Below are 20,776 nucleotides of genomic sequence, written 5' to 3' on the forward strand. Positions count from 1 at the left end.
CTCTGTTATACCCCTGTTATATATGAGACATCTGTCTTCCACACACTATTTTAGAGGGCTGTTTGGTAAAATAAACATTTTACAACAGTGTTAAATATTGGAACTCGTTCCAGTTAGATCTTCTTTACACAAAAGTCTTCTTTAATATCTGAATTTTGCAGTCTGACACATAAGTCTATTAATTCTCAGGTAATAATGATATATGGAAGAACCGAACAGGTTTTAACATTTTTGGTTTTTTTTCTTTACCGAGTATTTATACAAAAGGGATTAATGATTAAGTGACTTATTGATTCTGGATTAATTGCAGTAATTTGTGGCTGGAGTTTCCGAGTACACCAATTGTAAGAATAGTCCAAAGGTTAAGTGAAGTTAAGCTACGTTTAATAAAGGTCTAGTCTAGTACTTGTATGTAAGTTTTAAATGACCTATATTCTTCTTCTCTTAATTTCTATCCACTTATCTTAATTCAATTTATCTTTTTATAAAATGGAAAATATATTTGTGTTATGTTGAAAAAGTTGCACTTTTTAAATATTCATTGTAGATTGGGATGATCGTCAGATCTTTTGTAGACCAAGCAAAAGTCACAGTGAGGTGAGAATCGTATGACAATCTATAAAGGGATGAGCATTAGAACATATTCAAGTTCCAAGTATATTAATGGGTATTATACTATTATTCATACACATTGGTCTTCGGTATATATTCTTCGTCTGCTTTTTCATCACCATTATATGTTTATTTACCTAATTTTCTAAAAACCTTCTTGCGAAATATATGTCCATGTTCTTTTTGTTTTTGACTAATAATATATGTCCAAGTTAACTACATTTTAGTTTGTATATTATCTTTTCCCTCTCATTTTGAAGGTAATAGATGAGAGTAATATAAATAAAATGCCCTTTTGCATTGCCATCGTCCATAATATTTGAATATAATCTGAAGAAGTGGAACTTTCTTAATCATGGTTCTGTATATTCCTATATCAGAAACTATTTTCCATCATAATCTTCTTCTTAATAAAGTTTACTTTAAATCACTGATTCATTCAGATCATTGTTGTTTGTTATTATCTTTGCAGGTTCATTCATTTCATCTTTTAGTCCCATTCACAATGAAGTCCCAACAATCGCAAAAGATATCATCCAAAATAAAGAAAATCAAAGATGAATCAACTTTAGTGGGATTCTCTTTTCCCTAAAAGCAGCATTGCTTCTTTTTTTTACATCAGAGGGATAAAAAACTTGAATAATAACTTCTTTACATCAGAGATCACTGGTTGTTATTGTGTGGTATGATAATGTCATAATGATAGTTTGTTATAGAGGCAGTGCATTACTGTTTACTCTGTTTTTAGAGTTTAGACTAATTTCGACCGGTTAAGAGAAAAACCGGAGAGAACCAAAGTCGATGCAGAGTCGTTACTGTCGTACCAACGGTTTATATATTTTGCAAACGGTTATTTTTCCGTTACTCCGATCTGACGCATCTCTTCTTCTTCTTCTTCGCTCTTTCTTTCTTGGTTCTTTCTTAATAAGTTTTTTGATGGATCCTCTCAACTTTGAGACCGATCTTCAGTCATTGAGAAGATTATACGGCCTTCTCCACTCAAATGCGAACAACGAATCCATACCTCAAGCCTTTCTGGTAAGTTTAGCCTAAAGAGAACCATATGTTTCTATCATTGATTAATCTGACATTAGAAACGTTGAAACTCGCAGTTAGATGAGAACACTCAGTTTCTACTTAAACGTTTGCTTGATTCTGCGACCGAGGAGCTTTTGGCTAGACAAACCAAGGTTAGTTTCGGTTAGGTCCAGGATCCTTAAGATTTTGGGGACTATAAATATTTAACTAAGATTTTAGTAATAAAGAATTACACATTTGGAAATATTTCTACGTAAATTATTATTATTTTTTAAAATTGGAATTTACTTTTAAGAAATTAGGAATTTTTTTTAAAAAAATTGGAGGTCATATGCTATTGCTAATGTTTCACTTGCCTGTTCCCATGACTGCCACTGGTTCTGTTACTACCATGTTCATGTTGTTGTGTTTATTCTTGTGATGTTGTTACAGATACTTGCCCAAGTACAGTTAGGTTTGCCAACTCCGAGTAGAAACTTAGTCTCAAGAAGTGTCATTAAAGTGCCTAGTAAGGTTGGTTTAACAGAGGAAGTGGTTGATTCAATCGAACGTATCGAAACGCAGCTTTCTGCGTTTCGTTTTTGTTCTAGTCGTGATCACGACAGAACAAGGAGGTGCAAGTCACGTACCATGCAAGATAACTCATCTTCTGGAATGCCTTTTCAACGGTTAAATGAGAAAGCGTTGATGGGACGAAGACAAAGCTACCAAGCTTCTGTGTCTGGTTCACGGAGCCATTACATGCCAGCGAGTAAGCAAATGAGTCAAACTACAAGAACCTCGAACGTGAATAATGTCGCAGCCCGTGTTGATCGAACTATGGATCTCGAGTCACAAGGAAGCAGTTCTCCTGATGATGATCAGGTTGTTTTGGTTAGGTCACGTACCCCATTACCGCCTCGTCCTGTAAGACCCGAGAGGCCAAGAGAGAGTAAGAGAACGTCACTGAAGATGGCGAGTATGAAACCGACTTTGTTGGATCAAGAAACCGAGACATGGTATGGAGAGAGTGGTAACACACGGTCTGGAACAAGCTCACAAGTTTCTACAGATCAAGAATCAGAAGAAGAGTCTAGAGAAACAGGTTCAACCACTGGGTCAAGCTGGCAAACTCATGGCGAGAGCGTCACCGAGTCAGAAGACTCATCGTATCCACCATCAGAGAGCGAAGACAGCTCTCAAGAAAGTGACTCTCCTCCACACAAAACGAGAGACAGCAGATCAAGGGAACCTGAAAAACAGAGGAAAAGGTCTAAGGGGAGGCTTACAAGATTCAAGGAGAAGCTAGGTAAAGTGTTTCACCATCACCACTACCACCACCATCACCATGAGAATAAAGAGCAAGGCCACAAGCCATCAGCTTGGAAGCGTTTAGTGAAGAAACATCTTCAGAAAGACAAAGAGAAGTTGGTTGAGAGAAGGATGAAGTCAGAATCCAAAGGTTTGGTGACTAAACATAAGAAGAAAGGTGGGCGGCAGTTTCATGCGTTAGTGGAAGGGTTGATGAGACATCGTAGAAGACACTCGAAGATGAAAAAGCAGAGCCATGTCAGGAAAAATAATTGGTGGAAGACCCGTAGACGTCAACGTGGTATCAAGTTTCCTAACAGAGGGCGGGTTAAGCTAGGGAAGACAAACTATTTGTGTAATAAGGATCAAGAACATGATGAAAACTAGTCTCATAATAAGTAGATAATAGCAACAAAAAAAAAACAGAACCATAAACTAACTATAAACCCCAACAACCAGAGACCATAGATGCATGTCAAAACTATTCCAATTCATTTCTATTACCATAAAATAGAAATTCCTATTTTTTATACTATAAGAAAAAACAAGTTTCTTCAATTTTTAGGAATAATAAATTAAAGCAATTTTTTTTAATTATAAAATTTTCTTTATTGTAGAAGAAAATATATCAAAATGCATTGGAAAAGTATGTTTTTGTCACGAATGAGCTTCTTTTACATCCATACCATTCAAATTTTAGAGAAAAAAAAAGCAAGAAAAAATTAGAGCCAAAAAGAGTCATATTATCCGGATAGTATTTTTATATGTATTGAGGTTTTTTTTTGTTTTAAATTGTGTACACTTAATGTTTTACATAACAAAAAGTCAATAATTTTGACTAAAATAAAATTCCAACTTATTAGTTTTTCTTTAATTAAAGTAAAATTAATAGGTTGACCATTTATATATATGTTGCAACTTTCAAAGTCTAGATATTTTCCCGCAAAATCTACTGTTATACAATACCATTATCTTTTCTTTGGGTTTAATGGACAGTTTTTTTTTTTTGTCAGCTGTCCATTTTCATTAGATCAATTGGTGGTCCGACGACTCGAGTCACCGAGGAATTCCTCCCTCTGACCGGATCTGATCTATATAAAAAAAGATATAGCCTCTCCTTCTTGCTTCTTTTATTAGAGCATCTGTCCGTCCATTCATGTTTCGGGGGAATATGAGACAGTCTCACATCCTCAAAATCATTTTGGAGACTCTGGAATATCCCAATCTCTGTCGCGAATGCTGGCCATTCCCTCGGGTTTGTAATCATGTTCACCAGATCCGTGCAGTCTATCTCGAATCTTATATCTCGAAAAACGTTGAATAGTGAAAAGAAAATAAAATAAAAAAGAATATTAAAGAAGAAAAAAACCACTCAGCTCTATCAGCACCACCACCATGTGAAGGTTGGTGTAGTGGCAAAGAACTCTTTTCGAATCTCTAAGCTCAAAAGGATCAGCATTTTCCAGAAAAGAGATTGTTTTTTTTATCGAAAGGTTCAAACTTTACGCATGCCCATGAATCGATGATTCGATCATAATCCCAGATTTGGCGGAGGTTTGCTCACTCCAAAACCCTATAGATTTGTCCAAGTTTATTGATTTAGTCACATGCTTGATTTTTCATTTTTCAGTTCGTTTAAATCTTTTTTTCTTTTTGGTGTCTAGAGAGCTTGAAAATTGAATTATTGGCTGCTTAAATCTGATTATGTTAATTAAAAGTTAGTGTAATGGCTGCTTCATGCTAATTTGCTTGAGTTAAAAAAAATAGATGTAACGTCTGCTTCATCCTGCATAGGTTAACCAATTGCAGTAATGGCTGCTTTTAATCCACTTTTAAGTTATAAAAAGATTTGAGTTCTGGCTGCTTAATCTGCTGTAGTTAACCAATTGTAGTAATGGCTGCTTTAATCTACTAATGACTGCTTTCATCTGCTTCTCTATTTATTTATTGTATTTACTTACTATTTAGTGGTGTCTTTTGTTTGGATTTCATGCAATTAGATACAACCTGCTCAGAATAAACTTATTTAGTTTCAGACATCATTTTGTCATGTCTTTTGGTATCTTTCTTTTTGTTCTTTTTTTCTGGTTGATCTCAGCAATGTTTTTTTGGCTCTTGTAATGTCTGAAAGGCTGGGTGGATATGTGAGATCAAACTGGTTATAAATGATACATTATTCCTACTCATGTATCACATTCTCACTTTTAAAGCCTGATACCTTAATTTAGCTGCATCATCATCATTACTTCATTAGTTTATTACATTGTTTCCTTTTTGAATGTAAGCTTTGGATCCTTTTCTGTTCTTTTGTTTGCGTTTTGTACATTCTTGAATTCAACTTTTTGTTAAAGTGATCCGTTACTATAAGCTTGTCCCACTTAATGTTTATGACATATCGTATAATGTTTTTCAGTGCAGGAGCTCGTTTGAAAGAATGCAAAACAGGCCATCACTCTCTTCTTGCTGTCTTACATATTGTTCAGTACTAGATACAGAGAGGTCCTCTGGTTTTAGAGTTGTCTTGTCTAAATGAAAACATTTTTAATGTCTATAGATTAGAACAGATACATCATCTAGGTGAACTTTTTGTGTGGTCTTGCGAAGAAACAGAACTTTTTATTTTTATTTTTATTTTTGGTCATGATGAGTAAAGAGAATCAGTTGGAGACAGCAGACTGTGGAGTCAATGATCACGGTTCTCCACCCGTCAAGAACAACGAGGAGCTAGCAGCCGTTGAGAAGCAGCGTTACAGTACAGACAGTGACTATGGTTTGCCAACTTGTCGTGTATGCCACTCTGCAGAATCCGACAAACGAGGAGATGCTGCCTTAGGACTCTTGGGGATCATCACTCCTCCGGTTCCAGAGGCTCGTAGAAGCAATGCAGACGAAGCTGGTGATGACAAGAGCAACATTGATATCGAAATGGGAATCCAGAACCAGCAGCAGCAGCATCAAGATGCGTTACTTGAACTTGGATGTTCTTGCAAAAACGAGCTTGCTTTGGTACACTACGCTTGTGCGCTCAAATGGTTCCTCAACCATGGATCCACCGTGTGTGAGATCTGCGGGAAAGCTGCGGAAAACATAAAAACTGCTGATGTCAGCAAAGTAGTCATTGCCTTGAGAGATTACACGGCGCTAAGAGAAAGAACAGATCCAAACTCTGTATCAACGGTGAGTACTACAGATGAAGTTGCTGCCATTAGAAGGCAACGACTTAGTGAGATATCTTCATGGTTTGGCCCTCATTCCCTGAACAACAACAACAACAACAACAGTAGCTCTGTTGCGGCTTCTCAGGCTGTCTCCGAACAACCTTTAGGTGTTGTGAGCTTTGACATCTCGCCTATGGAAAATCGTGCAACTAAATGGGCTGTGGAAGGTACAGGGATTCTACTTGCTACTGGTTTACTCACTGTTACATTGGTCTGGCTCATTGCTCCTCGTGTTGATAAGGTATGGTCATGGACCAAACTGTGTGTATCTAATAACCCTCTCTGATGTGTATATTAACTGTTCTTTTTTTTTTTCAATTCGGTTGTAGAAAACTGCTAGGAGTGGAGCTCATATTCTTCTTGGTGGTCTATGTGCTTTAATAGTAGTCATCTTCTTCAGATTTGTGAGTAAAAAATCATCTTATTTTTTTTTACAGACTTTTCATGTCACTTGTTTTTACTAAAACACACAAAAATTTGAAAAAAAACAGGTTGTGCTCACAAGAATAAGGTATGGTCCTGCACGCTACTGGGTAATCTTGTTCATCTTCTGGTTTCTTGTATTTGGTGTTTGGGCTTCTCGTTCTAATGCTCACAATTACACTTGAAAAAAATGTACATTGGCTTTATCAAAGAAAAATAAGCTCAATGCTCACTGATTATGATTGAATGTATATATGGTTTACAATGGTCAATGTTGCTTTTTACATTTCCTCTGTTTCTACTTCCATATATATAACACATCTTTCATCATCAAGCTATAATAATAACTAAAGGTTTTTTTTTCACATGAAACTCAGTACATAAACCTCATTCTGTCTTTGCTCAGAAAAAAAAAAAAACCTCATTCTGTCTCCTCAATAACCACTAACCACACCAGTACACCACCTTTTCTGATATGACCTTTCTCTTTCTGATATGATCTCACATACACCGCCGCTTCATCTTCTCCAATGGTGTTCTTACATCAAAGAACATAGCTCCTCCAGAAGCTGTCTCCTTTCCCAATGCTCGATTGACAGAATCATCCTCTTGGGACAAACTTCGGGTCCAAAATCTGCACTGGTAGAACCGTTGAATCAAAAGGCAGAGATTGAGATGGGACCACTGAGAATGGGTGGGCCTGTAGCTTCCTCAGGTACCAAGGTCTTGACTATCCGTAAACCAGGTGTTCGAGTGGACCAGGACTGGACCATAAAGATTCTGTGATTGGAACCATTCTCTTTCGTGGCCGATATAGCAAACAGTTGCATTGTTGTTCATCTTTTATAGAAAAAAAGTTTGATAATTTCATAATGCATGGTTTCATAGTTAATAAAATTTGCATGCGTTTTTTTTAGGCTTATAATTTCATAATGCAGATTTTATTCTTTATTTCTTCTTTAATTACTTGGCGAAATAAACACTCTAGAGTAGAAAGTTACAAAATACAAAAAAAAAGCAAATCCCGAACTTGACAGACGTACTAGTACAAACAAACCTTAAAACCCCAAAAGAGATGATTGATAAACGCTCCAAGACCAAACCAAACACGACGACTACTTGTCTGAACTCAGATTCGTACACGCTTAGCATCAGTTTGTGGTACGCTGATATCACCACCATTGCCTTCCTTTGAACCATTTACAGTTTCATCAGGAACAACCGCATATCTCTCTGATGGTGACACCCAGCTTTTCCCTATAGCAAAGGCAATAGATAATAAAAGTGAAAATATTGGAATATTAGCTCACTTGCGAAGAATAGATTTTCTTTTTTACCTGAAGCTGGATCGAAATTAGAAGATTCTATCTGTTGTCCACTTGCTCCATCCACGCTGAGTGCTTCTATAATCTTGGGGGAATTCCTATAAAGACAGAAAAGCAAATTCACATTATCAGTGATGAGTACTGAATCGGATTGTAAAGCAGTAAGTTTAGTGGAAGCAACGATTTCAATGGCCAGTCTTCATTCACATCTCCGTTCATAAAACCAAAATGTATGCAATCTATGATGGTGACAAGTTTTACCTGTCAAGCGACTCTCCAATGCCGAGCTGTCCATTTGTACCTCTTCCCCAAGCAAACACATTGTTTCTTTCAGTCACAGCCAAGGTATGTCTCCATCCACATGAGACTTGAACTACTTTCTGTGGATTTCCACAAGAAGATTTGTATGCGTTAGAAGAAAGAAAAGAAGAGAAAACATCAAATTGAGAGACTTGAGATGATTAATGTGATTATATATAGCTGTCGAACAGTGTGACAAAGCTGTCTTGTTAAATTTTCGTAGGGGTGTCAATGTAAGACAAGTAACATGCCTGATCATCGGGAAACCGCACTTGCACAGGAGAACACTGATCTATATTATCTCCCACTCCTACTTGCCCAAACTGCATGCTCAAAAGACAGAAAATTAGAAGGTTGTCCTATTCAAGGTGAGCTACTAAAGTAACCCAATATATATGGATTTCACGTCTCGTCGAATTGAATGTGTAGATGATAGATTGTGTTCCATGCATTCCTAAGAAATAACGTCCAGATAAAAGAGCAAAAGGTAAGACATTATTGACCTTATTCCAACCCCATCCATATAGTTTTCCATCAGAAGTCAATGCCATTGTATGTCTCCAACCTCCAGAAATCTGGAAAAATAACCAAGAGTGTCAAGAAGATGATGAGCCAGAAGAACACAGTCAGCAGATACATATACAATGAGAACAGTCTTATTATCCTCTAATATTCTTAAGCAGGTAATAACTGTCAGAAACTTTACTAAACTGTCAGAAACTTTACTAGTTTACTCATGTAGCTAAAATAGGAAAGAACATCCAGATAATAAAACCATCTGATGGATATTTCAAATGTCACCTGGGAGATAACATTGTTGCCCAGCGCTTCCAGTTTGTGAGGAATAAGGTGATCCTCTAAGTCACCATGTCCTAGCTGTCCATATTTGCTCCATCCATAAGTATATAATGCTCCAGAGTAAGAAACTGATATCGTGTGCCTCCATCCACAAGCAACCATCGACATCTTCTCAGCCTACAATTGTAAGCAAAACGAGGATCACTAGAGCCGAAATAAAATTAGAAAAAGTGTCTAAGTTGAAAGGCCAGCATACATGACACTAGTGATCCATGAACTAGAATAAAGAAGGCCTCATAATATACAATATTATTTGTCTTTATGTCCCTTCCCTCACTCCTATCAAGTGAAACTAGATGGCATATATTTGTGACTATCAATCTTTACAGCTAAATCCGCCTAGTGCAGTGCATAGAATCAAGGGCAAGCCTCACTGAACTATCTTCAATTGATTTCACGTAGTGTTTATAATAGTTATAGAACAAGAGTCTGATAGCTTACACCAGCAGAGGCAACCCTTTCAGGAACCAAGCGGTCATTCCGGTCACCTAATCCCAAATTTCCATATCTTCCCCATCCCCATCCATAAAGATCACCATCTTCTGTAACCGCAGCAGTGTGTTCTGCACCAGCAGCAACCATTTTGATTCGTATTCCCTGCACCCATTACAATTTGAAAGTGTTGATGTAACACTGGGGATTAAGCTACCTAATTACATAAACGTGCAGTCTCCACAGTTATAGCTACTTTTAGATAGTATAACACACAGTCGTAGCTATTTTTAGACCTCAATTTATTAGTTACCAGTCCTATATAAGGTATTTAAATTGTATGTTAAGACAGTTTCTCCACCAGATGTGGACCCTTAACTAGTAATACTCGTATCCTTAAGAAGAGCAAGTTGCGTAAATGGACCCAACATTGACCCAATTCTGAAGCACATCGTCTTTAGCGAGTTCAGGAAGCTACCATGACAAAAAGATATTAACATTATGCCACTATTATAAGAATATATAGGGACACGAACCTCAAAGGCTTGAATCTTCCGAGGAACTAGAGAATCTTCAGTGTCCCCCAGACCAAGTTGACCATTCTGGTTGCGCCCCCAGCTTTATATACAGAAATGTCAAAGAGATACGTTGGAAAACAAGACAAGAATGTACACAATAATCAAAAGAAATATAATAATAAAACTCTGATGAAAAGCATTGACAAGTGACATCACTGAGCAGCGATGTAAACTGTGATTGTTGAATGCACACAAAGAGAAGAAGAAGAAGAAGAATAGGTAAAGAGTAAAATACCTTTGCACCTCTCCTTCCATAGTCACAGCCAAACAATGACTATCCCCACAAGCAATCTGCTTTATCCGAACACCATGCAATGCTTTGATTGGCAGCGGAGTAAACAAGTCGCTGGAATTCCCATGTCCTAATCTCCCAAAATCACCCCTGCAAAAAAATAAACACATGGATGGAGAGAATATGAGCCAGGCTTATATAAGTGTACTAAGATACAGTTCTCGAGGAAACTTGTTTGATGAGAAAAACAAACCATCCCCAACTGTAGACCTCCGAGCGTGACTCTGAATAAGCAACCGTGTGGTCAGCACCACAGGTAACGGAAACGATTTGGTGGTCATCCAAGGCGCTTAGCTGCGTAGGAGAAGGTCGATCCTCCGCATCTCCGTGACCTAATTGTCCATCCTCTCCTCTACCCCATGAGCAAACAACATCCCCAGCTACCACAAAGCATCAAAATCAAACAATCGAACTATCAAATCCTCTTAGCCACTAAACGGAGACGAAATAAACTAACGCCGTGCGATTCTACAGTTCCGAGGATCATCTATCTCCGTAACCGATAACGAAAGAAGGAAGTAAAAGAGTACGTACTGAGTAGAGCGACGGAGTGACTAGCACCGGCGGATATGAGGAGCACCTTACGAGGCGGAGCTGTAACTGCTTCATCGGCCACCATCTCCTCTTCAGCCATCGATCACAGTTCCTCTCTCTCTCTCTCTCTCTGAGTAGAAGATATTTATTTTGGTTTGGAAAAATCTGATTTCAAATTGCTTTATTTAAGAAAGAAAAAAACTTCTATTTTTGTGATAAATTAGGAAATTTTGCAGCTTCTCTTCCACTATCCGTAAAGAGAGAGTGAGAGTAATAAAGGCGCGATGGAGATTGCACAGTAAATACTGTATCGTATTTTTTACAGTGAGATGGTTATAAAACTTATATTTAATGATGGTACTGATGAATAAGAAGGCCCAGGCCCACTTCCTTTTAATAATCGCACAGGCACGCACAGTAAATCGTGTTGCACACGGGATGAGAAAAGAGTGAAAGAAAGTACAGAGGCTTTTAATTGCAGAGCGGTCCCTCCTCACATAGTATTCCAAATACGGACCTCAACCGGTAAAATTTATTACTTTAATTGACCCTTTCATTTTACCTCTGCACATTAACTACCTACCTTCTTTGTCCTTTCATTTACTGTTTTCTTTTATTATATAAAACAGAAAATACACTGTATTCCTCTGCTATTATTTTTTTGCTAGAAAAAGGTTTAAAATGGAAACTAAAAGCCAACATTATATGCTTGTCAACTGATGACAAGTTGTCACATCTCTAGCTAGGAAATTAGGTAAAGGAAGTTAGGAAATGAAATGAATGAAGGCATTATTGTACTGCCTAATGCATCAATTATTCATAGGTATTGTCCTATTTTGGCATTGAAGTCAACGTGACAAACTTCTAGATCAGTATAGTCTCTAATTGCGACATCTCCTACCCATCACCTCGTCACACAAAATCACACATATTTTTGTTAAATTATCTTTTGAATAAACATCGCAAAGGTTCATGGAAAAGTCACAACTATATGTGAAAAATCACTGGAAAATACCTACACAATTCAAGGCATGTAACTTTAAGACAGTATAAAAGGTTTTTTCATTAGAGAGACAAGATAAGACCTTATAATAATATAGGCTTGACAGAGGTGAGTACATGTCGAAGTTTGTCGATGAACAAAGTACAGAGTAAAAACCAACACCCACATGGGTTGGTGTGAGTCTTTTGTAGGTTCAATCACTTTCTACCAGGACTTCTGATTTGGCTAAGTCAATTCAAGCTTTTAAATGCTTCAATATATAGCATAAAAGGGTCGAGATAAGATTTTTGACATTTCAGGTTTTGCAAGATCATGTGAATTTTTGTACTGAGTGATGGAAACATTTGCCGACAGGATAGTTTTATTATTAAGCTTTGCCACTTTAGATGCCTTATGAGCTGTAGAGAGAATATCACCCAGCAGATGCTTAAGGAGTAGTAGATTTGTATGTTGAGTTTGTGCCAATTGAGAATGAACCTGCTTGACGATCATGCCGGTTTCTCTTTAGACAAAAGAAATTATCATTATCAGTTTAGTAGTCCAGAGAAAAATATAAAGAAAGGCTAAACTGCAATTGCAACATAATGCTTCAAAGTGCACTGAGCAGCTCTAAGAAATCATATACAACCTTAATGATAGTTTGATTTCTATAGACCAAGATCTTTAGCTTAACCTCACTAACACAAACTGGAGTAATGGTCTGCACCAATATCACGTTTACTCTCCAGTGCAGTCCCATCAATGGCTGTGTTCAATGAAGCATCCCAACCACTATATCAGCTCTGCAATCATTAGTTGACATCTCAGATCAATAAACACTATCACTCTATGCACTGATTCTACGGATTCTCCAACTACCACAAAAACATCCAAAGGCAAAAAAACTTCTGTGCCCCGAAATACTGAAATCCATAATAGAATATTAATTTCACAAAACGGTCTCAACTTTAATCAGAACTGATTTACACTTGGTTCCATTTTTTCTTTGTAAAGTGATATGATCAATCAATCATTTAAAAAAAAACTGTAAGAACTTCATTACAAGATTCTCCTTCTTTCAGCTAATTTTCAAGAAACATCATCCGTGATTTGCTTGTTGTTCCTCGTTGGTGTCCAATGCAGACTTATCCATCTCATCATCAGAATCAATCACGTTTTCAAAGTCATAAAACGGATTCGCCTGCACGTTTTAAAAGAAACGAATATGAGAACAAACAACAAAACAAAACAAGCTGTTCATTACAAGAATGGTGAAGTAAACTAACCTTTGGTCGTGGAGTAACTGCTTCAAAACTTCTAAACTGAGGATCAGAGAAGTCAGGAGCCTGCAGTATAATATAAGCTCCTTTGTTTCTATACCTATCTTTCGTTGCCTGTATCACAACAACAACAACAACAACAACAAATATAAAGATTCTGATCTGGATTGTGTGACAGTCAGATTACATTAGAGTAATACCTGGAACTGTGGATAGTCTGGAGCACTGAAGATAGTGATAAGCTTTCCAGATTCAACATTGTGATCTATTGTATATCCTATGTCCATTCCACCAAGGCCATCTCTCTTCTCTCTAGCATCTGGACCTTCATGTGATCTTATGATTAACTGCAACAATAAAAACAGTTAATCCTAATCAGTAAGCAAATAGATTTAACTTTTTTGGTGTTACCTTTAGTTCATACTTCTTCAAAAACTCCTCTGTACAATCAGGACCCCAAAGAAGACCAATGCCTCTCTGTTCATTCGGCGAAAGTCCAGGACTCATGGAAGGATCCGACCACAGAACATCTCCGGGGATCAAGTTAGAACCCTCCCAAGGAGGATCAAGAACCGATCTTCTCGCTTGCATCAAATCTTCCAAAGTACCGAGTTTCAAAGAGCTCGTCTCAGGCTCAAGAAGACGCACCCTGCGGTTCTTTTTGCCCCTCGTTCTCTTAGGCAACACCGGGCTGCGGAAAAGCCCTCCGTGTGCTGTGTAAACACGTCCTGAGATCAGGGAAGCCAGAGGAAGAGCTTCGAAGCAGCCTAAGCATTTGCGGTACACATGCTTTCCCTTGTCTCCGTATTTTGTGAGCACTTCTTTCTCGAAACCGTACATGGATGTACAGTATTTTGATTCATGGTTGCCACGGAGAAGGAAGACTCTATCAGGCATTAGAACCTAAAACATCCAAAAAAGATAAGAGTTTCAAACCAGTGTGTGTGTATAGTTAGGTAAGAGTTGTTTGTTGTTACCTTCCAGGACAAGAGGACGAGGAAAGTCTCGAGACCCCAAGCACCACGATCAACATAGTCACCGTTGAAGACATAAAACTGGTTCCGAGAGGGAAAGCCAGCGTCTTTCAACAAGAAGAGAAGGTCATGGAGCTGACCGTGAACGTCACCAACGACAACAACTTTGGAATCAGAGTCGAGATCATCGACGTGGACGATGTTACGTTCTTTGTGGAGGATTTTGGAAGCGGTGAGGATGAGTGAGTCAAAGACGCTGACGGGCATCACCGAAGGTAGCTGAGAAGGAGGGAGGTTCCACGAAGACCACTCGAAAGAGGACATGAGGCTGTGGACCCACTCGTCGGTGAGAGTCCCTTCGTTTGGCCATGTGATGGGCGATGGTGGAACAGTGTCCATAACTGTAAACAACCAAAACCAAAAGAGACTTTGGTCATAACGTAAGCAAAGTCTTTGAGAGATCAAAAAAGGTAAAGCCTTTAGGAAGAAACCAATCTATAAGAACATCAAAATCGAATCTTTATATACATATCGTCACATCATTGATTCATCAGAAGTCAGAACAGTAACAGCTCAGAATCTAATCATGCCAAGTAATTGAATTTTTACCTAAATTCGAAATCTTAAATAAGCAAAAAGTGAACGAAACTCACCGGGTTGATAAGAATTGGAGACGATTCTGAATTTTGCAAAGCTCCGATCTTGGAACTAGGTAGATATACTTTAGCTTTCGAATCTCTTCAGACAGCTCCCGTCGCCGAGATTTAGGATCCGTCTAGGCTAGCTTTTGGATTCATTTCCCATTTTGAGTTTACTTACTTTAAGCCTTTGAAGCTTGAACCAGCCGAATTTTAAATCAGACTCGTGAGGCTAAACCGACCGGTTTGTTAGTTAACCGACCTTTTCGGCACGCTGCGACAGCGTTTTGCGACCACACGCTATCGCCCCATCACGCGTTTTGTATTCGAGGAAAAAAAAAAGAAAGCTTCTACGGTTCTACCGTTTTTGATTTTGCGGAAAATGGTCAACTTGGTTTATTCTGGTTTTGATATCAAGACGAACCAAAAATTGAGACGAGTGAGCTAATTTATTCCGGTTACGTCCCAATTTCAGTTTGGTCTGTAATAATAATTCTTCCTTCTGAAAAAATTTCGATCCGATTAGTCAATTTCAAACGGTTTAGATCGGTTCGATTTAACTACTGGATCCGGTTCTTGCTTGGAGTTGGATTTCCTGCAAAAGTGAAGCTTACTTACTGTATAAACTTAAGTGTCTGTGTCATTTGTAAAGAAACCAATCCAGGTTATGACAAAAGAGCGTTGTTACATCTCTTTATTTATATCATCAAACAATCTAAAGAAACCAAGTTTTGCCTGAAACTGGCGTTCATTCACTTGGAGGTCTGAGAAGGCTGTTTAGCTTCAATATCCTTGAGTCTAAGCGTGACGGCTCTCTTGTGTGCGTCTAGACCTTCGATCTCAGCCATAGTCGCCACATAAGGACCAAGGTTTCTCAGACCTTCCTCTGTCAAGGACTGCACAGTCATGAACTTCAAGAAAGAGTCGAGAGAGACGCCGCTGTACATTCTCGCGTAACCATACGTTGGAAGAACGTGGTTTGTGCCGCTAGCGTAATCGCCAACACTCTCTGGCGTCCACGGCCCTACGAAAACGGAACCTGCGTTCTCGATCAGTCCCTCCCATTTCTCAGCGTCTTTGACGTTGATGATCAAGTGCTCAGGTGCATACAGATTTGAGAAAGTTATTGCCTGGAGGATTAGTAAAGTTGGTTTGAGATAGTAAAAGCAAAGTGTGAGGGTAGAGAGAGAGGGTGGTGGTGGTGGTACCTCAATCATATCTCGAGCAAATACAGTGAAACTGTGACGTAGTGCTTTTGAAGCAAACTCTCCTCTAGGAAGGCTTTTGCACTGTTTGGCGATTTCTTCTTCGATGGCTTTAAGGTCTACACCGTCGCCTACAACGACAAGAACAACTTGACTATCTGGACCATGCTCAGCCTGTAAGAGACACCAACAAAAAAAAAAGAAATGTTAGCAGCAGACACAAACTCACCCTGATGTGTGAAAACGGAGAATGTGCATCCTAAGAGAGGGAATAACCTGAGAAAGCAAGTCTGCTGCAATGTAAACTGGATTAGCATGTTCATCAGCGATGACTAGAACTTCTGAAGGGCCAGCAGGCATATCAATCGAAACCATTGCCTCGCTGTTCTGAAGTAAGAGATACAGAAACAAAAAAAATGAGAGGTGAAATTAGATATAGTAGGAACTCATAAATAACTTAGAACCAAACCAAAAAGTAGAGGAAACGGTATCTGTACTTGAAGAATCATCTTAGCAGCTGTTACATACTGATTCCCAGGACCAAAAATCTTCTCAACCTGTCATAATAACCAACGCAAATTAATGTGTGGTTTGGCTGGAAAAGATGTCCAACATAAGCTACTAAGGCATATTATTAACGCTGGTTATACCTTAGGACAGGAATCAGTCCCCCAGGCCATGGCAGCTATAGCCTGCAAAGGCAAAATGGAAAATTTTAAAAATCTTACAATTAAAAACAAATATATGAAAAGGCTAACACACACAAACACACCTGCGCTCCACCAGCTTTAAGTATGTGAGTTACACCAGCCCTCTTGGCACAATACAGCACCTCCTGCAACAACAACACCAATAACAAACCCATCAGCTCAGCAGCTAAAATAGATAGCAAAACGTGAGTACTGTTGAATATCCCAAAAAACAAAACAGCTAGAGTGCTTGCTACCTTACATATGCTTCCTTCCTTAGATGGTGGAGTAGCGAGGACAACTGTTTTACATCCAGCAATCTGAGCAGGCTGAGAGAGGAAGTAAAAAAGACCAGATCAATACAGACTTGCAATGAGAATGAGGAAAAAACCCATAAGTACTAAACAAGAGACAGCTTACAATAGCAAGCATCAAAGCAGTAGATGGCAAAACAGCTGTTCCACCAGGGACATAAAGACCTACAGACCCAATAGATCTCGACACCCTTTTACATCTGACACCCTTGAAAAAAAAACGAAACAAGTGAAAAACTGAAAATTACCTTGAAAATACTAAAGGAGCTAACAGGTGACTGAATGGACTCACTTTCATATTCTCAACGCTCTTCTCAGTTGACTTTTGAGCTAAGTGAAATGCATAAACGTTGTCATACGCAACATCAAACGCTTCTTTGACTGTGGGGTCAAGCTGAATACAAAAGACAGAAAGGACACTCATTTACTACAAAATGAAAGATAATTCAAAGCTATGTATGGGAGACAAAATACCTCAGGAATAGGAAGCTCGGACACATCTTCCACCACTTTACTGAGCTGGACTTTGTCAAATCTTTCAGTATATCTGAACAAGAAGCAAGTTAAAAATTGGGTTTCAATGGAAAAGAAGGAATGAAATCAAAAGACTATCAGTCACTTACTCTTTGACAGCAACATCTCCTTTGCTACGAACGGCGTCGATGATTGGGTTAACCTGAAGAGAGCGAGCTCATGTGATAAGGATAAGAGAAGTAGTGGCAGAATCTCAAGCAAGCAAGAAGAGAGTAAGCTAAGCTTACAGTGGTGAAAATGGAAGAGAAGTCAATGCGAGGACGTGACTTCAAGTTTTCAACTTGAGAGAAACTAAGCTCTGATAATCTATACGACTTCATCGCGCTCCTAACAACGTCTCCTGTTTAAATGAAAAAACGAAACTTTTTTTTTTGCATTTGGTTTTAAGTATTTAAAAAAAAAGGAGAAGTTAAAAGCTTGAAGAATCTCATAATCGAATTAAAGCTCGCACCTTTCCTCGAAGCAGCTGTGTGAGTGGAGAAGGAGAGACGAGGCGAGTAAAGGAGTGAGAGACGAGAGAGATCGAGTGACATTTTTCACCTGATTGCTCTCAAACACACACAGAGTCGTGGGTGTCGCCGGCGCAAATGAACGGAGATGGCTGAATGGGTTTTTAAATGGGATACAACTGTTATTGGGCCTAATAATAGAAAAGCCCATCATGAGTTTTATTGTTTGATGGTGTATAACGACGTATTGACAATAGTGGATCATAGCGATTCATGATATGCAGGCTAAGCATTCTCTTAATCTTATGTTTCTACATTTTAATGGCATACTAATGATTTGATCTATGGTTATCGGTATTCCACATGCAATTTGAGTCATGTATTTAGTAAAAAAGAATTTATAACACTAATCCAATCTTTTTTGAAAAAAAAAATTGTTTTTCCAACTCTCTACCCTTCGTCTGCATTATCATCAATAAACAATCAAAAACTATTTTGGTTTCAACGAGAGAAAATAATAAACACTTTTCCAAAAAACTCAGTAGAGATTTCCATTTAATTAAGGTCTAAACAAGTAAAAAAAACGGTAATTATCTTAATCGAAGTGAGAAAAAAGGAAAACAAGTAAATAAACCCTCCAAAAACCTTATGCGGGATTAGTAGTCATCAGAGAAAACCTAAAAAAAAAATAGTTTTAAAGCTTAAGACTCTCTCCTTCCTCACGATCACCATTCCAAAAAAAAATTCTCGAAGATGATGATGACGGACGATTCATGCGATTACGTCGCCGTAGAAGCGGAATCGAACCCAGAATCGCTCCAACAATGGCTCTCCGCCGTACAAAACGGAAAGACGACGGCGGCGAACGGAAGAACACGACGGTCGGATATGGCGACGGAGGCGAAGAAGCATCTCTCGTCTCTCGGCTGGCGTTTCGCTTACTTTCCTAGAAAGAATAAGAAGCGAGAGCTCCGTTATAAGTCTCCCGAGGGGAAGTGGTTTCAGTCTTTGGCTACGGCTTGCTCCAGCTGTCTCCACGCCTCGACACGTCAGCTTATCGTTCCTCAATCTCACTCTCCCCGAAATCTCCTTGTAGCTTTCATCGAAACCCTTCCTGATAACAACAATGTATCAAAGAAGAGAAAGAGGAACGGTTGTGAAACGACGGCGTTTAGTATGAGCAAAGCGCTTATCAATGTTGATGTGTCGAAGAAGAGGAAGAGAGTAACTAATGGTGAAACGGCTGCGTTTAATGGGACTAAAGCCCTTGTGTTGAAGAAGAGGAAGCTAGTGAGTGATTGTCAAACGACTGCGTTTAATGGAGTAGCTCTTAACAAAGAGAAGTCTGATGTGAACAAAGTCATTCTCAACGTTGGTGTGTCCAAGAAGAGGAAGAGAGTGAATGAGTGTGAAACGGCTGCGTTTAATAGCGAAGGCAAGGGTGAGATAAGGCCAAGGTTTGAGAAGTCGTTGAGGAAGGTCTTACAAGTGATGGAGAAGAAGAACAAAAAGTGCGAGAAAGAGTCTGTAAAGTTCTGGAGGAAAGACTGTGGTCCGGAGAAGAACTGTGACGTGTGCTGTGTTTGTCATTTTGGTGGAGACTTGCTTCTATGCGACGGTTGTCCATCAGCGTTTCATCACACCTGCGTTGGATTAGCGAATCTCCCCGAGGAAGAGCTCTGGTTCTGTCCCTGTTGCTGCTGCGACATCTGTGGATCGATGGTGACGTCAGGAAACAGCAAGCTGATGAGTTGTGAGCAGTGCCAAAGAAGGTTCCATCTGAAGTGTTTGAAACAAGAGTCCTGTCTTGTTTCCGTTAGAGGATGGTTCTGTAGTAAGCAGTGCAGCAGAGTCTTCTCCGCGCTTCAGAGTCTGTTAGGACGTAGGATTACGGTAGGGGAAGAGGGTTTGGTTTGGAGTTTGACTAGAGCTCCTAACGACGATGAACACTACGGTGATGAACAGATGTCCAAGCTAGACTCTGCTGTTGAGATACTTCACCAAGGGTTTGAGCCTTCGACGGATCCTTTCTCTGGGAGAGACCTTGTCGAGGAGCTGATATACAGGAAAGACGCAGACGGGGTGGGTCGTGGGTTTTACACGGTTCTGATCGAGAGGAACAACGAGCCTGTGACTGTGGCAACAGTGAGAGTTGACAAAGATGTAGCTGAGGTCCCTTTGGTGGCGACGTTGTCTAGTTACAGGAGGAGTGGGATGTGTAGAGTGCTTATGGACGAGTTGGAGAAGCAGATGTATGGAATGGGAGTTCGTAGATTAGTCTTGCCTGCTGCTAAAGACGTTGTGAGTACTTGGTCTCATGGGTTTGGGTTCAAGGTGATGGAGAGTTGGGAGAGGTTGGAGTTTGTGAAACATGGGATGCTTGATTTCGTTGGTACTGTGATGTGCCATAAGTTTCTGAGGGGAAGGGAAGTGTCAGGAGAGTCGAGCCTAACGGAATAGGAGTTGTGTCAGAACCTGATAATACAATTTTTGGTCATGTAAAGATTGAATCTACTCTTTTGACGTGGGATAACAAAGCATATATAACTTTTGTGTATATCTTTTGTCTTTAACTAGACTTGTGTCTTAGCAATATAAGAAGCATTTTCTAAAGAGTATTATTGGCTCAATCAGAGGGTAACAAATTTAAATCTGAAATGCTTGAAATGATTTTTTGTTTTTGTTTCTCTCTGTCTATGGTCAGTTATATGCAGACACAAGTCCAAACAATGGAGCCTTCTCCTAGACGTATGAAGACACGATTAGTCATTCATGAACTCAAAAAAAGTCTCAGGCATTCCCACAAATGCA

At 39.0% G+C, this 20,776-nt stretch overlaps 6 protein-coding genes across 8 annotated transcripts; 3 read left to right on the top strand and 3 right to left on the bottom strand.

Moving 5' to 3' along the window:
• Positions 1-950: 950 nt before the first annotated feature.
• Positions 951-3,327, top strand: LOC108826544 (protein KOKOPELLI). Its single transcript, XM_018599920.2, has 3 exons — positions 951-1,650; positions 1,725-1,802; positions 2,083-3,327. The coding sequence occupies exons 1-3, from the start codon at positions 1,414-1,416 to the stop codon at positions 3,325-3,327; spliced, it is 1,560 nt and encodes a 519-aa protein (XP_018455422.1). The 5' UTR covers positions 951-1,413.
• A 948-nt stretch (positions 3,328-4,275) lies between these two features.
• On the top strand, positions 4,276-6,867 carry LOC108824072 (uncharacterized). 2 transcript variants are annotated; one of them, XM_018597410.2, is made up of 4 exons: positions 4,276-4,494; positions 5,354-6,399; positions 6,488-6,562; positions 6,650-6,867. In XM_018597410.2, the coding sequence occupies exons 2-4, from the start codon at positions 5,581-5,583 to the stop codon at positions 6,764-6,766; spliced, it is 1,011 nt and encodes a 336-aa protein (XP_018452912.1). In that variant the 5' UTR covers positions 4,276-4,494; positions 5,354-5,580; the 3' UTR covers positions 6,767-6,867. The 2 variants fall into 2 exon arrangements, with proteins under 2 accessions (XP_018452912.1, XP_018452914.1); XM_018597412.2 differs by having other exon boundaries at positions 5,359-6,399.
• A 639-nt stretch (positions 6,868-7,506) lies between these two features.
• LOC108823471 (ultraviolet-B receptor UVR8) lies at positions 7,507-11,141 on the bottom strand. Of its 2 annotated transcripts, XM_018596689.2 has the most exons (11): positions 10,901-11,141; positions 10,560-10,746; positions 10,310-10,456; positions 10,033-10,114; positions 9,506-9,661; positions 9,008-9,181; positions 8,710-8,781; positions 8,458-8,529; positions 8,168-8,286; positions 7,919-8,004; positions 7,507-7,838 (listed from the first exon to the last, which is right to left on the bottom strand). In XM_018596689.2, the coding sequence occupies exons 1-11, from the start codon at positions 10,998-11,000 to the stop codon at positions 7,711-7,713; spliced, it is 1,323 nt and encodes a 440-aa protein (XP_018452191.1). In that variant the 5' UTR covers positions 11,001-11,141; the 3' UTR covers positions 7,507-7,710. The 2 variants fall into 2 exon arrangements, with proteins under 2 accessions (XP_018452191.1, XP_056850563.1); XM_056994583.1 differs by lacking the exon at positions 9,506-9,661 and having other exon boundaries at positions 10,901-11,140.
• Positions 11,142-12,829: 1,688 nt separating this feature from the next.
• Positions 12,830-14,959, bottom strand: LOC108823598 (serine/threonine-protein phosphatase 7). The gene is made up of 6 exons (XM_018596837.2): positions 14,790-14,959; positions 14,140-14,537; positions 13,574-14,065; positions 13,363-13,509; positions 13,169-13,276; positions 12,830-13,083 (listed from the first exon to the last, which is right to left on the bottom strand). Exons 2-6 carry the CDS (start codon positions 14,533-14,535, stop codon positions 12,982-12,984), a joined length of 1,245 nt encoding a protein of 414 aa, XP_018452339.1. The 5' UTR covers positions 14,536-14,537; positions 14,790-14,959; the 3' UTR covers positions 12,830-12,981.
• Positions 14,960-15,396: 437 nt separating this feature from the next.
• LOC108823521 (histidinol dehydrogenase, chloroplastic-like) lies at positions 15,397-18,123 on the bottom strand. The gene is made up of 13 exons (XM_018596747.2): positions 17,968-18,123; positions 17,744-17,856; positions 17,606-17,658; positions 17,457-17,529; positions 17,275-17,376; positions 17,089-17,190; positions 16,926-16,997; positions 16,752-16,814; positions 16,630-16,671; positions 16,477-16,536; positions 16,256-16,366; positions 15,983-16,153; positions 15,397-15,904 (listed from the first exon to the last, which is right to left on the bottom strand). Exons 1-13 carry the CDS (start codon positions 18,047-18,049, stop codon positions 15,527-15,529), a joined length of 1,422 nt encoding a protein of 473 aa, XP_018452249.1. The 5' UTR covers positions 18,050-18,123; the 3' UTR covers positions 15,397-15,526.
• Positions 18,124-18,711: 588 nt separating this feature from the next.
• LOC108827477 (increased DNA methylation 1-like) lies at positions 18,712-20,646 on the top strand. Its single transcript, XM_018600881.2, has one exon. The coding sequence runs from the start codon at positions 18,719-18,721 to the stop codon at positions 20,423-20,425; it is 1,707 nt and encodes a 568-aa protein (XP_018456383.1). The 5' UTR covers positions 18,712-18,718; the 3' UTR covers positions 20,426-20,646.
• Positions 20,647-20,776: the final 130 nt, after the last annotated feature.

Source organism: Raphanus sativus, chromosome 9 (genome assembly GCF_000801105.2).
Source record: "Raphanus sativus cultivar WK10039 chromosome 9, ASM80110v3, whole genome shotgun sequence".
Classification (NCBI taxonomy): Eukaryota; Viridiplantae; Streptophyta; class Magnoliopsida; order Brassicales; family Brassicaceae; genus Raphanus; species Raphanus sativus.